Below are 16,042 nucleotides of genomic sequence, written 5' to 3'. Positions count from 1 at the left end.
GGAAAAAACTGTACTTGTCCTGCAGGTTTTTACCCATTCTTTATGGAATGCATCTCAAATTATTCAGCTCCTCTGAATAGGGGTTAATTTTCTCTGACTCGTGGAAAGCTATGTTGTCACTGCATTTTCAAAACTGCTCATTTTGCCAACTTCCTTTGCTCCTGCAGAGCTTCTGGCTTTATCCTTGAAGTTCAGATGGTCTGTTTGGCATTGGTTTTTATCTTTTTGCAAGATAAGATGGCCAGGTCTATGCTCCAGCTCCCCTGGGAGTGCTGAGGACAGTGCAAATACGTAATTTATGCTTTCCTAAGGCTTCTCCCACAGTGTAGATTGGAGGAATCTGAGCTAAACTATAGCAGCTGAATGCACCATATAGGTTCCTAAACAGGAACATCATTATCTCAAAATAAAACTTGGGACCCACAAGTCTTTACAAAGGACATGGAATCTGAGAGAAGCCTGAACTTCACAGTACTTTGCTGCTTTGTTTCCAGGCTCCCAATGAGGTGCATCTTCACTGTGGCTCCCAACATCCCCTTGTCCCCAGCAGTCAGAGTTTCCTATTTCTGGACATGAAAAGGCAGTTAATCCTCAGTCTCTTGCTTCTGAGGAGTTTGCTTTCAGACTGCTTAAGATACACTGGCAGGACTGGTCTCTGCACACACTGAGATCGTAGCAGTGCTTTTATTTCATATACAGTGGGAACAGACAGACTAGATACTGCTGGGGCTGTTACCTGGAGCATGAAGAACAAGGACATGACCCACCACTGCCCCTCTCCCACAGTCCAGAGGTGGGGAGTGTTGTGCCTGTCTGTGGTTCCAGCTCACAGAACTGGATGTTTTGGCTGCACAGTAGAAAGCTCAAGCATCTCACAGAGGGACTGCCCTCTGAAGTCCAAGTGGCTGCATTTACTTTGCTAATGCTTCACCTTTAAGAAATTATGTCATTAGCTCTACATTCTTACAGTTGATGAGACTTTGAAAAAAAGGTTTCTCTAGGCTATTCTTTCAAAGTTTTTCCATGCATTCATTAATCACCAATATGACAAAGATTTGCAAGTCAACATTTACATGTATTATGATTTCCTGTGTATTTATGAGAATTACTTGCAGTGAACAGATAATTATTATAATTACCTGCTGAATTATCTTTCCTCTTCACTCTCTGTTCCATTATAATATTTAGTATTTATCATTGATAGTGGTCAGCCTGTAGACTGTGGGGTTCATAGCATGCTTTGTTAGATATATCAGTAGATATTCCATTGCCAAAAAATGCTGTCTTACGAATTTTTTATTTACCATTTGTTGGTGACCTTGTTTATTTTAGATTCATCGAGGAGTGAAGGGGTTTGTTAAAGATCTTCAGGGCAACCCAATAGCAAATGCTACAATTTCTGTGGAGGGGATAAGCCATGATGTTACATCAGGTGAGTGTGGTACTTCAGCAGTGCTTCTCCTTGGCGTAGCATCCTGGAGCCATTTCACATCTTTTTAACTGCAGCTTTCAGAAAGCAAAAGTTTGAAGCTAGGACTGTATGCTGCGCCTCAAGAAGCTTGTTGCCCATAGGATTTCATGAATTTTTCACTTGTATTTTGCTCTCAGATTAGCTGAGACTGTTTTTTTTGGCTTCATGGGGCTATGGTGTAAATTGTTTCGGGTGCCTCTTGGTTATTAATGCTATGGTCTGTCTTCTGCTTTGTGAAGCAAACAGCATTTCACAGCTCTGACAGGATTTAAAGCCCTGTCAACAGTGCTATTTTTAGTTTGAAGGCTAAATTTTAGTCCAAAAGTGTTATATTTTTCACAATGTAGTCATACCTTTTGGTATGTAAATTCTTGACAGTTTTCCAATTTACATAACTTCTTTCATCAAAGATAAATTCTCTCTGCTGTTTACAATGACGTGACGTTTTTTCAGAAGGGTGATTCTAAAAGATGAAAGCATTGTGTTGGTTGGTGTTGGCAGAAAATGACGTGTCACCTCTTCAGTGATGTTGTGCTTTGTTCTAGGAATGAGTTCAGGAGGTGGCTCGTGCAGTGTGCCAGCTTTCAGCCTTCCCTGTACAACTATGCTCTCCTATCCTGAATGACATTTTTTTTAGTTTGCAAAAGATACTGATGAGAAAAACAATAAGTAAATGTCACTGCTTTATACATGAGCTTGTTTTATGGTCATTTTCTCAATGATATGTCTTACTATACTGTCACAGAAATGCAGAATACTATGGAACAGGACTGATAGAATATTCAGTCACCTCTGATTTGTGTTTGCACATCACCTGCAAAGAGACCAGCAGCACTTCTGACAAGCATGAGAACAGTCTGTGAAAACATTGGTTACCTTCTGTCACTGTAAACAAGAAGGCAAAATGTATAGAGGTTGGAAATAAATTTTCAGCCATAATAAAAGGCGAATAAACTGTGCAAAGAGGTATTTTGACATACAAGAGAGTGGGGAGTATGTGAGAGAGGAGCTCATGCTTCTGTGATACAAAAATTGCATCTAATCATAAATATTTTCACACCATTGTGTGTGTATAAGACTGAAAGTCATGTCTTGTCAAAACAGGGACAAAAACATGTACTTGAATATTAGCACAGTCGAAATGAAGTAGAAATATTCTTTGGCTTTTCTCTTGCTTCTTTATTCATAAGTTGAAATTCCGCTTTGTTCCAGTGACAGGAATTAGAACAGATCATTGCTGTAGTTCTTCAGCAATTTTTTCACATTCTGTTTTATGAAGAGAAAAATCTGGGAACAACTGGACTGACTACTGTCAGTTTTTTGACCATGCAAATATCAGAGATTTATGTAATATTTCTCTTTGTACACTGTGTAGCTGCAGATGTGGTAAAAAAGCATTTAAGGGACTAGTATAAAGCGCATGGCCAGGTCTTCTAAATGGCACTGCTAGCTGAATTTAAGAATTGCTCTGCAATGTTTTCTGGAGGTACAGAAATTCAAATTATTAGCCTGTGACAAATTAGGTAATTGCCTACTGCTGGTGCAGGGAAGATCTGAGTCTTTGTGAAAATGCAATAGGGTCATTTCTAGAGAAGATGACAAAGAATTTTGATTCTGTGACTGGACAAGATAATCTGTAGTAACAGTGCAGTAGAAGCCTTTCTTTTACCTGAGTGGACCAAGCTTCCATTTCTTTGTTTCTCTGAACCAAAGGAAGAAAAACCCTTGACAATGCCTGGATACTGAAACACGTAGTGTTTCAGGGGTGATACACATGCAATATTCTAGGAAATTATAATTTATAGCTTTTTCTGAAAGATGAGAAAAGTAGTCCCACTTATTTAAATTTGGTGAGAATAAAATTTATTTACACTTGGATTATCAGAATACTAAGGAACATTAAAATCCATATCACATTGCAAACAGAATCTCAGACACTCAACAGGGACTTTACATTGGCTGTGGGGTGCTTCTAAAGTGGAATAATGTCCCTTATTGTACTTTTCTTCAGTGTAATGGAGAGCCTTCAACCTCAGCAGGCAAAGTCTTTCATGGGGGCTCCAGCACAACTTCAAAATTAAAATTGGGTTTTTTTGGTTTTTTTGATTACCTGGAAGGAAGCAAACATGATATATAAGTACAGCTTTTACTGAAGGAATAAAAAATCCTTTCAGACAGTCAGACAGTCATGAGCCTTTCTTCTTAGCTGCGTAATTAGTCTTATACATATTTATTTGGATTCTTTTCTTCCTCTTTACAGCTAAGGATGGTGATTACTGGAGATTGCTTGTACCTGGAAATTACAAAGTTACGGCCTCAGCACCAGGCTATCTAGCAATAACTAAAAAAGTGGCTGTGCCCTTCAGCCCTGCCATTGTGGTAAGTGCTCATGTGTGTAGGTTAATCATCTATTATACATTTAAAAGGTCCTTTTTTCCCTCGTGGTATACATGTAAGCAGGAGGTGATTTTTCAGAACATTCCAGAACCTGCTAATTTAGAAAGTCTGGAAATTACTCTTCTTGCACTTGATGCACCAGCCACTGAGAGTAATCTCAGTGTAAACCATTTAATCTCTTGGTGTTATTTATAATAAAAATACACAGAGAAAGGTAATATTGAGATACTTCAACAGGTTATTGGTACATGTCTGAATAGCCAATCAGAAGATTATGGGATATCTTTTAATAGCACAACATAAAAAGCAAGAGATGTTGAGGTTTTGATTGAGACATATTTTAAATTTAATTTGTGAAATGAGTACTTGCTTAGGTTAAAATCAGTGGTCAGCTCCATGCAGAAAGGTAGCAACAGGCCACTGCATTGCATAGATATCTGGTATGTGAGGTTAATAAGAACTAGACTGTGTTTAAGGTTTCAGAAGCATGTTTAATTCACTCTCTGTAGAGATGTGGAGGTATTAATATATAATAAATTTAATATATACTATATTAGTATATATTAATATTAATATTAGTTAATATATAGATTATATATATAATTAATATATACTAAATTAGCACATTGTATCTACATTAGCGAGCCATGTGTTAGGAAAAGCTCCCTGGATCTTTTTGATGGCATAAAATTGAGCACATGTTTTGATATGCTGGCTGTCTGCTGTGCTAGCTGGTGTTAGCTGTGATTAGCTCAGCTGGTTCGAGAATGGAGCCCATACAAGCTGGACTTGATGACCCTTGTGGGTCCCTTCCAACTCAGAATACTCTGTGACCTGTGCTGGCAATATGCTGATGATACTTTTTATAACATGATATATGATTTATGTGACTGGCTATTATTCAATTTTAATTTCATTGGCCCACACCTTTTGAAATTTTAAGTCAAGTCAGACACAGATGTCTGGTTCTTCAGGAAGTTTTGCTCACCTGTGTGTATTCTTAGATAAGTTATTGTACTGATATACTAGTATTGCATGTGTTTAAATCAGCTTGGAGACACTTTGGAATAAACCCAGCCTAAACCAGAAGGTTTAAGCCCTATGTTTGTGTTAAGCATCTTCTTTCAATAAATGACTCTTAAAAGCCTAACTATATCTGTAAGTCTTAGTGATGTTTTTCATTGTTTCTCTTTGTCAGGTTGATTTTGAACTGGAGTCATTGTCTGAAAGAAAAGAAGAGGAAAAAGAAGAGTTGATGGAATGGTGGAAGATGATGTCAGAAACACTAAATTTTTAAATGAGGAATTTGGCTTTACAGCTTTTAATCTATTCTATCTATGTTGACTTAGTATAATGTACTGTGGAAACTCCCTATATTCTAGATTTTGTGCACTTCACAATAATTAACTTTGAATTTTTCAGTCATCTTTTGATTAATATGATTACAAGTAACTACTAGCCTCCTAGGTAGATAAATAAGTTATTAATTTTCTTTCATATTGTTATAGAAAGTTTACTCTTCTATAAAAATCAGAAAAAATGAATGAATATGCAGCCTATATGACAGTAAAATCTGTTGTGTATTATTTGCAAGTTCAGAATATGTAGGTTAACACTTGATTTTAAAAAAGAAATACGCTGTAGTCAATTACCGATACTGCCAGAAATATTTGACAGTGCATAGTAGTAGACAGTGCTCTTTACTGAGTTCTATAATGGATATTATTGAAAAGATTTATAATAACAGTGTGTGGTGTAATAATGTTTTACAAGGATTAAAATTCAGTATAACACTTTGTATGTCTCTGGTGTTGGAGGTATTTAAATATGTAAGAAACATAAGCTGACTTCATTTTAGGAAGCAGAAAGAATCTGCTTCAACTCTTTTATTAAAGATGGCATAGAATGAATTCAGGAAAAAAACAGAGCTTTATTCCTTAAACAGTTGATAATGTTTGAAGAACAGGTTTCAATTATTTCTTATTACTTTTTAAGCAAATTAGAAATTCTGAGTGGAAGAAGATGAGCTAGTGCATCTCATTTATTGTGTTTGTTTTACAGCAAAAAGAAAAATACAGGTGATATCTGTTTTAATTAAATAATTACCTTTTCAACAATCTTTACTTGTGTTAGTGCTGTCTAGATAATCAGCTAAAGTTTCATCTTTTCACAGAAGGTTTTCAAAATATTACAGTTTAGATAATGAGCTGGAAATCTACTGAGATTGTACTTTTAGTGTTGCAAGTCAAGAGTGGATTTGTTTCAAGCTCTGTTTCTTCTGCTGGCTCATCTTATCTAAAACTAGAAACATGACAGATAAGTGAAATTTTTTTCAGTGTGGTAAAATTTTCAAAAAATTGTTGATGAGGATGCAAAAGCAACTTTGATTTGAAGCAATCTTTTTTTTTTTTTTTTATACTTTAATTAACATGCTGTAGTATTTTGGTTGAGTGAAATTTGCAGAGCCAGAGAACACACATGGACCACAGTAGTTGCAAGTTTGGTCTAATTCTTCAGAAATGACTCCTGGTATGCTACTTGAGATAAGCTAAGCATCTCATCTGTTTGAAAGCTTACATACATTGCTAGTCTATTTTAATTCAAGATCAGATATTTGATATAGATTTCCTTCCTCTGTTTCTTTAACAGCACACTCTGTGTTTTGATCAGCATATTACTTCAGCTGATGCTTGTTTGGAACCGATCAAGAGTGAAGTATGACACTTCTGCTCCTAGTAAAAAAAAAAATCACATATTCAGGTGTAGGATCCAAATTTACCTCCCTTGGGTATTTAAAATTTACTGCAAATACTGTTTTCTGAGAATTTTAAATTCTTTATTAAAAATAGCACTTGATCCTTCTAAGGAACAGGCTTAAGCTTTGATACACAATGGTAAACTGAACAGCAATAAAATAGCATAAACTTTCGCTCTCTGATCAAGAGTTTGTGATGTAACTTGCAGCTCATTTGGGTTGTAGATGTTTAACTCCAAATTTCAGAGGAAATTTACTTACTGTAAGTCATTATATAGTGATAAGCTTTCAATCTCCATTGCAATGAAAAACCCCAGTGGCAAATAATCTTATCTGAATGTGTCTTAATAACACCTTGTGGCTAGCTGTGCACAAGAGTGGGCATAAAAGATGCCTGTTTACACCAGCTTGGGTGTCCAGGACAATTTGAAAGGCCAAGATGTAGCATGGAACACATTCTGTGTATGTAAGTAATGGCCTTGCTTTTAACAAGCAGGTAAAGTTGAAGCAAATGGTATAGAAATGAATTATAACAAGATGTTGCTGTCATGTGGGCAAATGGCTACAGGAGTGTAAACTAATGTAATAAGGCAAGTGTATATTTGTACAGAACACCCTGGTCTGCCTCTTCCAAACCTAAGAATTTCAATCCAAATGACACTTCTTCATGGTATGATGCCTGTCACGCATCCAGTCTTCCTGTGGCACTCTTAGTGCAGACATTACATCAAAGTGATCTCATAACAGGTTTCTAATCCATGCCTGTGTGCTGTGTGTGAGATCCTCTGGTCTACTGTTTCATACATTTGCAATTAGATGTGGTGTCCCTTAAGTGATCTGTTTGTTGTGCTCTAGATGACTGCTTGCTATTACTGTGTTGAGAAGAGGTTAAAGTGATTAAATGTTGCAGCACCAGAACCACTGCCACTGTTCTTGCTCTAGGCAAACATCCTTAAGAACAGCGTAGCCAGGACTCTCAATAAATTAATTCATTATGTAGCTTTCCTAGCTGAGCTGAGCTGTGTTGTAGGACTGTGTATGTTTAATGGAAGAATAAAGTGTTATGTGATGCTGAGCTTTGGTTAAAAAGGCACATGCTGTACTATTGTACAATAAATCTACAGTTTTATTTAAAATGTAAAATGTGTGAGTAATTTGCAGGTTCAAAAGGTGACCCCTTTGGCTGTGCATGTCTGCAAAATACGCCATAAATATCCTCAGTGGGTGCATATGCCAATTAATTTGCTGTTTGAACAGAGAAAGGAGACCAAGATTAGTGCAGATATCCCATTGAGAGCCATCCACAGCCCATTAATTTTGTGTCAGAACATCCTCCTTTTGGAGTACACGTCTTTCTGAGCACTTCTGCCGTGGAGGCTTTCAAGTAAGGGATAGTATTGAGATGCTCTGCCTCTGTGCAGGGTCGGCGGGGACAGGACACTTTTGTGTGTCTCTCTTACAGTATTTACAAATCTTTTTCCATATTGATCTGTTTAGGATTAGAAAGCACAGTGTGCAGTGTGTTTGCAAATCTGTGGTACTACACATTCCTTATAACTGCAGGGGGCCAGGATTATAGAAAGATGAAAGTCAGATAAAATCACTGTGCCTGAATTGTGCTTCCCAGGTGGGTTGTGGTGTTCACATATAGCCTTGGCTAGTCCTGAGCTGCTAATAACATAATTTAAGTGTGAATTAAAACTGAGATGGTAGGCTAGAAAGAATTGCTACCAAGTTTCTCCAAGTTGTTTTTTTTAAAAGCTATGACAGGTGTTTTAGGAACACTTAGTAACTAGGCCATGAAAGGAAGAGGTTTCAGAGAAGATAGGTTTAGAGGAGTTTGATTTTAATGTTAAAAGGTGCAGTTCCAAAGAGCTGATTTTCTCCCCTATCTGTGTTTAGTTAGACTCCTTTCTGCAGAGGCTGTAGAATAGCAGCAGTTTAATGATGGCCTCTCTGAGTGAGAGCAGCTCTCTACAGCTTCTCAGTAAACCTGCTCCACTTGTGGAGCACCTTGTTTCCTGCTTGTGGTTAGCTCTGGAAATGCAGGACTGAGAAATGCCACTGCAGTGCTTGCTTTCTGCCTTCCTGGATCTTGCAAAATACTTGTTCCAGTCATCTCCTTGCAGGTATTTTATTCCATATGTGTGTTTCTGTTTGTGTAGAGCTATGTCTGTTATGAACAATTTGCTGCTTGTTAAACTGGCTCATAGGTTTGGTCATTGACACAGCCTCTCTTCCATTATTTCTGACTTAGATAATTAAACCCAGAAAACAAAATCACTCGGGAGATTTTCTGAAACTCATGGCATTAAAAACCCCCAAAACAGTGGGTTTGTTTGCCTCCTGGCTTGGAGGGTTTCAAATGAGCTTGCTTCAAGTTTTTTGTTTTTCAAGCCTGCTTTAGGGAGAGAAGTGGATGACAGCTGAGAAGTTGATGTAAGCCTTAGGCATCCAGAGACCAAGGCTTCCAGCAGTATAACAAGTACTGGAATCAGCAGTATAAAAATGAGACACTTAGAAACAACTGCTGTTTGCTTTTATTAACTGTGATAATGGGAGTATATTAATTGGGCCTTGCAATGTTGGTCTTTCTTCATCCCTCCTAATTTTACCTCTCTGCCCCCTGGCACTCTGTTTCAGCAATGACTTAAACACATCTACTATTTGGCATCATTGATCACAGTGCTATGTTTTCCCTGAATTAATGGTTAATAATCCATGTTATTTTATTTTGGTTCTCCTTTCATATTCAGTAAAGCTGCTGCAGATTTTTGTAATCACACATCCCTGTGCACAGTGGTAATTTTCAAAGAGAGAAACTGAAGAATTTGGCTTCTGCATTGGGAATATGGGGGGAATTCGACATCTGGAAATGCACTGGAAGCAGTCTGGTGTTTTGAAATAAGTGGATTCTACAGAGCTTTTTTCTAATTATTCTTTAGTAAAGACTGAATAAGGGTTATGTGGCTGTGGGATCCTAAGAGTGCAGTATGTCCATGCATTTAGTGTTAAGGTAAAGTTACCCTGGAAAGGTTCCTGTTATTACCAGCTCTTTAAATCTAGAATCTGAGTAGTCAGAACTATCTACAGTCAGGGCTGCTCATTCTGCATCAGAAGTAGTTGTTTTCATCTTTTCTAGGAGAAAGATGCAAAGTAATAAACAAGAAATGAAGTCTACTTTCACAATGTGCAGAATTGGTTATGGAACTTAAGATTCATTGCAAGACACAAAGTAAAAATCAGGGAGGTGAACTGGAGCAGCTGCAACCTACAGCTCACTTAAGCCTTTGAACTGCTGCTCAGTGAAAGACAGGAAGGTAAATCTGGGTGCCATTCTTGTTACATTCACCCACTGAGAATGTGATCAGAGCCCTAATTTAGAGACAAAATGCAGAGCTAGACGAACACCTCACCTGCCAGTAGCATGGCAGCAATAGAGGGGTCCACAGTGTTGCAAGATCATGCTGCAATGGGAGATTCCAGCTCATGAGCTTAGCAGAACATCAGCTCTGCAGTGTGCTGTGGTGCACGTGCTGGTATCCAAGGGTGTAGAACCAGCATCCTTCCCCTGTATTCCAGCACCCCTTGCACAAAAGGTAAATTAAACACATTTCAGAAACTATGGACAACACTCAAGAGAGGACTTGACTGCCAAGAACAGTACAAAATTACAGTCTGACTTCCCTCCCTTCAGCTCACTAAATATCCACTCATGTGGCTTTTCTTGGCTGCTTCCAGTTCTCTCACAGGGTGTGTCAAAAACCCCAAAAGTAGTCCAGCCTGAGAAGCTCAAGTATCACTTGTGCCAAGACCCATCAGGAGTGGATTACAGGGCTTTCTGGTGTGTACAAAGATCCCAAGTTTGCACTTAGAATTACAAAATCACAGAATGGTTTGTGTTGGAAGGACCTCAAAGAGCGTGTAATTCCAATCTCTCTGCAATGGGCAGAGAACCTTCCACTAGACCAGGTTGCTCTAAGCCACATCCAGCCTGGCTTTGAACACTTCCAGGGGTGGGGCATTCAGAACTTCCTGTCTGCTGTCCACACCATAATTGGCACAAGTGTCAATTTATTGGGGTGCTGCAGCTTCCTGTTCAGTCAGGTGCCCTGGCATCGTGAATCTTCAGGTCCCCAGAACAGGGACCCCACCAGGAGCTTGCTTTTGGCCTGTGTGCTTGGGTTTCTCTCAGCAGAACACAGCTGCTGCACTTTCCTGGTGGTGTAGAAGGGATGAGCTGGCCTGTGCCTGTGACTCCACACCGGAGGCACACATTAAGACTTGGAAGCTGGGAATTGTTCCTGGATTCCATAGGTTAGACATGATTGAGACATGGCTTCTGAGAAGTGACTGAAGAAACTCAAATCTGAAAAGGAGTATCAGCAAATGTCATACCAACTACTTTCCCCATCAGCTTCAGGTAATATATTTGAAGGTTTATCACGTTACTTGTATTTATCCCTGTATATGCATATATCAGCATATCTGCTTTGTTTCCTGTGGGGGAGGGAATGCTTTTCAGTTTAAAGAAGTTTAAACTGAACTATTATTTTTTTGGATAAAAATACAGAAGCAGCTTTGGGAGCAGGAGTACACTGAAAGACAACTGGCTGGCTTGTGCTGCACAGCATTTATTATTAATGTGTGGGAAAGGAGCGCATTCAGTCCCAGTGCTACTAGGTTTCAATAGACATAAATAAAAGTTTTGGAGGTCTGTTTCTGCACACACTTAATGCATAAAAATTTAGGGCCCAGAAAGGTCTTACTGCAAAGAAAAGCAGGACTGCAAAGTTTATCTTTTGGATTCACTGTGCATACATACATAAGTGTGTGTGGGAGCAAGGGAGGAGGGCAAGAATGTACGTCATCTTCCCTGGGCTATTTCAGTCACTTAAATGCCCAGAAATCCTTAAAGGCACCTACTGTGTTTGCCATAAAGGGCATGCAGGCTCCTTGCTTTATGAATCATGTCTAAATTGGACTCCTATGGCAGGAAAGGGAACCCCAGGCTGACCTTTGTGTTAGGGGCTGGGTGCCCCCAGAGGGCAAAGGGGGTGCCCCTGACTGGGGAGAGCCAGGCAGCCACCTCAGAAAGGGGCTGTGGGAGCCTGGGATCCAGCTGGTGCTTACAGGAATGTTTTAAAATACGTATCATACAGCTCTGCTGTAGCTATGGCCGTGTCAAACTGTGTGGCTGCCCTGCCTTGCCTCTGAGGCACCAGGTGCCTGCCAGGCACTGTGCTAAAGCCTGTAGAGCTGAATCTGTTTTACTGCATTTTGACCTAAAAACCCTACCAGCTGTTTCAGCAGAGCTTTTGCAAAATAAACTTCTAAAAGGACTGTCTTCTTATGCCTTCTGGAAACTGAGAGACTAAATGCAAAGATGCTTCTTGTTATACCAGGACATGATAAATGCCCTTCCAAATAAATGCAGATTCTGTCTTCATATTTCTGTTTCCACGTATGTCTGACATGACCCAACATCAGATGCTTGTTAATGTATGTGGTAACATGCAAGATGTTAAACATCTGCAAAATCTTCTGATCATTTTTGTAATGTCTGAAAAGTTAGACATAGCTTGCAGGGAATTTCCACTGAAAAGAAACAAAATTTGGAGGACATCCCAAGTTAAGTCATTCAAGATTTGTTTGCCAATGCATTGGATGGTATTATAAGATGCCAAGATAAATTCAAATTAACATGAAAAATATGCAGTCATATTGGTTGCGGGTTTACATAAGTTGCTGGCACATTATGTTAAGAATTCTCAGATAAATAGTTGCCAGGAAAACAAAGTTCAAATGAAAAAATAATAATTATATATAATACACTTGAACGATTGACACAGAAGAATGAAATTTTTATTCAGTAGAATTTTTCTTGAAGAAAGCACTTAAATATGGAGATGTATTCGCACAATGTTTCTAGAGGAACTTATCTCAAACCCCTTATTTAAAATTTAAGAAAATTGGAGCCAAGATAAAAATAGAAAACACTATGAATTTCAAAATAAAAATACAGTGAATACAAATTTTTTTTTTAAAATAGAAAAATATTGCAATGAATATTTCTGTACCAAAATAATTCATTTATGATAAAGCTTCCTAGATGCCTTAGATGCCTTTGGAAACTGTGGGTTGAAAAATAATTTTAAAAAAGGCTATTGAGAGGTAAAGAGTAAAATTTTGAAAAACATACATTTTGCTTCAACTTGATTCTTTCATTTATAAAAATGAAAATTCAGATTTTTGATATTTTATAGTATAATGTTTACACTTAAAAGCATTTTTACTAGTTTAATAGTTTTTATTAATGTAGCCACATAATTGAAACCATAGCCTAGCAAAGAAAGACTGAACAAGATCAAATAGTTGGCAGCTGAAACTAGGCAAACTTAGAAGCAGAACTAATGTTAAGTATTTTCTCAGTGAGGCTAATTTACCTTTGAGATAGTTCATGTAGCTGTGCAGTAGATTTTTCATCACAACAATTTTTTTTGAAGTGAGGCTGTTGTCCTTTCAAACACTGTTTAAATGTTTTTGTGTTCCTTGGCTGAGCTACTTTATTTTCATGGGGTTACGCCCTTTCAGTTGATTGTCCCACCTGGTTTAATTATTTCCTGAGACTTTAGACAATCACACATCCCTTTGAGCTTCTGCTTCATTAATCTAAGAGCATTTTTGGATTCACTAATTACAGGTTCTGAAAATTCAGGCTTGGATTCCTTGGGCAGTATCTGCATGGTGTTAAAAATATCTGGGTATTGATTTTCCGTGCTTGCTTTTGAGTTCCTTCCCTTACTATCTGTGATCTGAATGAAGCTGAGTGAGATTTTTTTAGCTTTGATTCTGAACTGAATTTTCAAACACAACAGAACCTGCTGAAGTGTTACAGAAATGTGTTTGATTTTCAGATCAATCAAAATGCTCTAAAGGGCTTTCTCTCCTCCTTCAGTCTTACATGTTTCTCGGTTTTCTTGGAATTGCACTATTCCTAGAATTTACTAATTAAAGACTGGCTTGCTTGAATTATGTTTTTAATGTTAGCAGCTTCCCATATATCCATAATAACCCAAAGTATCCAAGGAAATACTTTGTATTGCAAGTCTACGTTCCTCAGAAACGCATCTACTTCCATGTGGAGGGATGAGATGTCAAAGCCATATATTTTTTCTTCCTCACTTCAGTAGTTTATAATTCTTCTTTCTCCATACTCTTATTTTTTCACTCTAAGACCCTCCCCGAGAGGGATGCTAAAATACTGATAAGACCTGTGCACTGCAAAAGGTGCTGGTTTCCAGGGCAGTAATTGTGAAAGAGGTTACAATATGACAAAATCTATTACCTAAAAGGTGAAGCTAAGCTGCTGCTGGTAACAGAAAGCCATAGAGTCACAGAGCATGCACAGCTTTGTCATTTCTGTTGAACAACATCATTACTGTGGGCTTTTAGACAGAAATTGTTGAAGGCCATGAGTTCATGTTCTACTAGATTTTCATTCAGGAATTATAATTATTGAAGATGGGGCTAGAAAGGTGTGATTATAGAATGCAGTTCAGTTCCTCATATTGTTAAGTCTCTTATTTTAGAGCAAACTATTCCATGAGAACTTTTTCTTTCAGAGAAATGGCTGCTTAGGTGGATACTGTGCAAACCATGAAAAAGCACTCACAAAAAGGAAACAAAGACTTTTCCAGGGGCGCAAGGCCCAGCTCTTTTCTTGGCATATTACAGTCAATTGTAGTTGATTCTCATGGTTTTATTCAATTTCTCATTTTGCCTTGCAAGGCATATTTTTCCTCTAAGAGAAGATGACCCATGGAATGGCTTTGCTTGACCTACCCTAATCCCCACCACAACAATTTCAATACTTAATAAAATTACTCTTCCAAATAGTTGGGACTGCTGCTTTATTGTTTTATAGTCTTGGATTACGACCTGGATAGTCTTAATTTTAGAATCAAAACCATGCTTGGTAATGAGAGGAAATATCAGGATAAGCTTCATTAACTGTAGGCAAGCAGCTAAGAACACAAACATCCAGGAGCATGTCCAGTGAAACTCTTTCTTGCCTGCAGCTGGAGCTGAGAACTGGATTTTTGTTTTTGGATACACTCAATGTACAGTGAGGGAAAATAACAAAGTCACACCACGCTTCCTATTTTAAGCCACATAAATTTTTTGTCCCTTCTCTGGGCACAACTGTAATGTGGATTTTTAACCTGACTAGATAATTGGTGGGGAGGAAGAGAACCTTAAAAGGGGATTCTGTTTAATTTACTCTTTACATTTCTCTGTCATCAACTAAGTAACAAAAACTCCTTAGCAATATTTCCTCTAATATCAGAGTAACAATTTTGTTACTTAGGATATGCCAATCTCAAGCATATATTTTCATTTGATGTTTTCCAGATATTTAATCTAGAAATGATGTTGAAACCTTGAAACTTGATTATGCTTTGAAAGTTTGGGATTAGGCTGAAGGTTCACCAGTGGCCCTGCTGTGGGGATGCTAGCAGAGATGTTCCAATATGTACCAGCTGTAAATCTGTGTTCTATGCAGCCAAGAAGGAACTTGCTGGCATATTTTGAAGCAACAGTTCACATTCATTTTGCTTATACCAACAGCATAATTTCTACCTCTGTGTAATGTATATGCCCAGAATGATTTGTTTACAATGAGGTTACAAAGAGGCAACACGAAGAGACACAAAGGGAAATAGCTGTGTGGAGATTACAGGCCTTACCCATACAATCTTTCAGCTCTCATCTGTGTTCAAGTTCAAGGAATGTACCTCAATTATTTTCATATCATACTTTTCCAAAGAATGTTTTCCCTTTAGAAAGCTGTTGATCAAACTAACCAAAAGATAAAAATCAAGCTGTGCAAATATTTCCTGTTACAGCTTCTTTTTTCCCCCAAAGTCTTTAATATTTGAAAACCTTGCTTTGAGAAACTAAAAAACAAAGAAAAACTACAAAACCCCTTGGAACTTGGATTATGAGTATCTAGAATATCTAATCATAAAATTAAGACCAGTGTAAATACCTTTTAATTATTACTTGATGACCAAAACTAAAAGAGAATCTGAATATCTATGCTATTATATTACCATCTTGAAATTCCGTGAAGGGAGAAATATGTTGTGTCTCAAGCCATTCTTCCTGCTGGGCAGCATCCTGTGCTAGAGAGATAGGACAAATACAACTGGATGAGATGATTATCCTCCCTATCACCCTAATCTAATGTTTTGCAAGTCATCAAATCCAGGTATTTAAGCACCTGTTTGGCTCTTATCCTAGGTCTCCCTAGAGAGGATGAGAGACTAAATATGTGCTGAACTGACTGTGTACCTCCCAATGTGATTAAAAGGAGATAACTGCCAGAGTCCATTTTCCACTCTGGTATTAAAACC

At 37.9% G+C, this 16,042-nt stretch overlaps 1 protein-coding gene across 1 annotated transcript in view; it reads left to right on the top strand.

Moving 5' to 3' along the window:
• CPE (carboxypeptidase E) overlaps positions 1-7,766 on the top strand; it is a 55,649-nt gene extending 47,883 nt beyond the window's left edge. Inside the window, exons 7-9 of the mRNA XM_086891110.1 lie at positions 1,333-1,432; positions 3,732-3,850; positions 5,067-7,766. Coding sequence (XP_086747236.1) covers positions 1,333-1,432; positions 3,732-3,850; positions 5,067-5,165 — 318 coding nt within the window. The 3' untranslated portion in view covers positions 5,166-7,766. The remainder of the gene's footprint in view (positions 1-1,332; positions 1,433-3,731; positions 3,851-5,066) is intronic.
• The last annotated feature ends 8,276 nt before the right edge of the window (positions 7,767-16,042 follow it).

This window comes from Cyanistes caeruleus, chromosome 5, assembly GCF_971803275.1.
Source record: "Cyanistes caeruleus chromosome 5, bCyaCae1.hap1.1, whole genome shotgun sequence".
Lineage (NCBI taxonomy): Eukaryota > Metazoa > Chordata > Aves > Passeriformes > Paridae > Cyanistes > Cyanistes caeruleus.
Note: the sequence above shows the minus strand (reverse complement) of the source record. Positions and strands in the feature narration are given on the sequence as shown.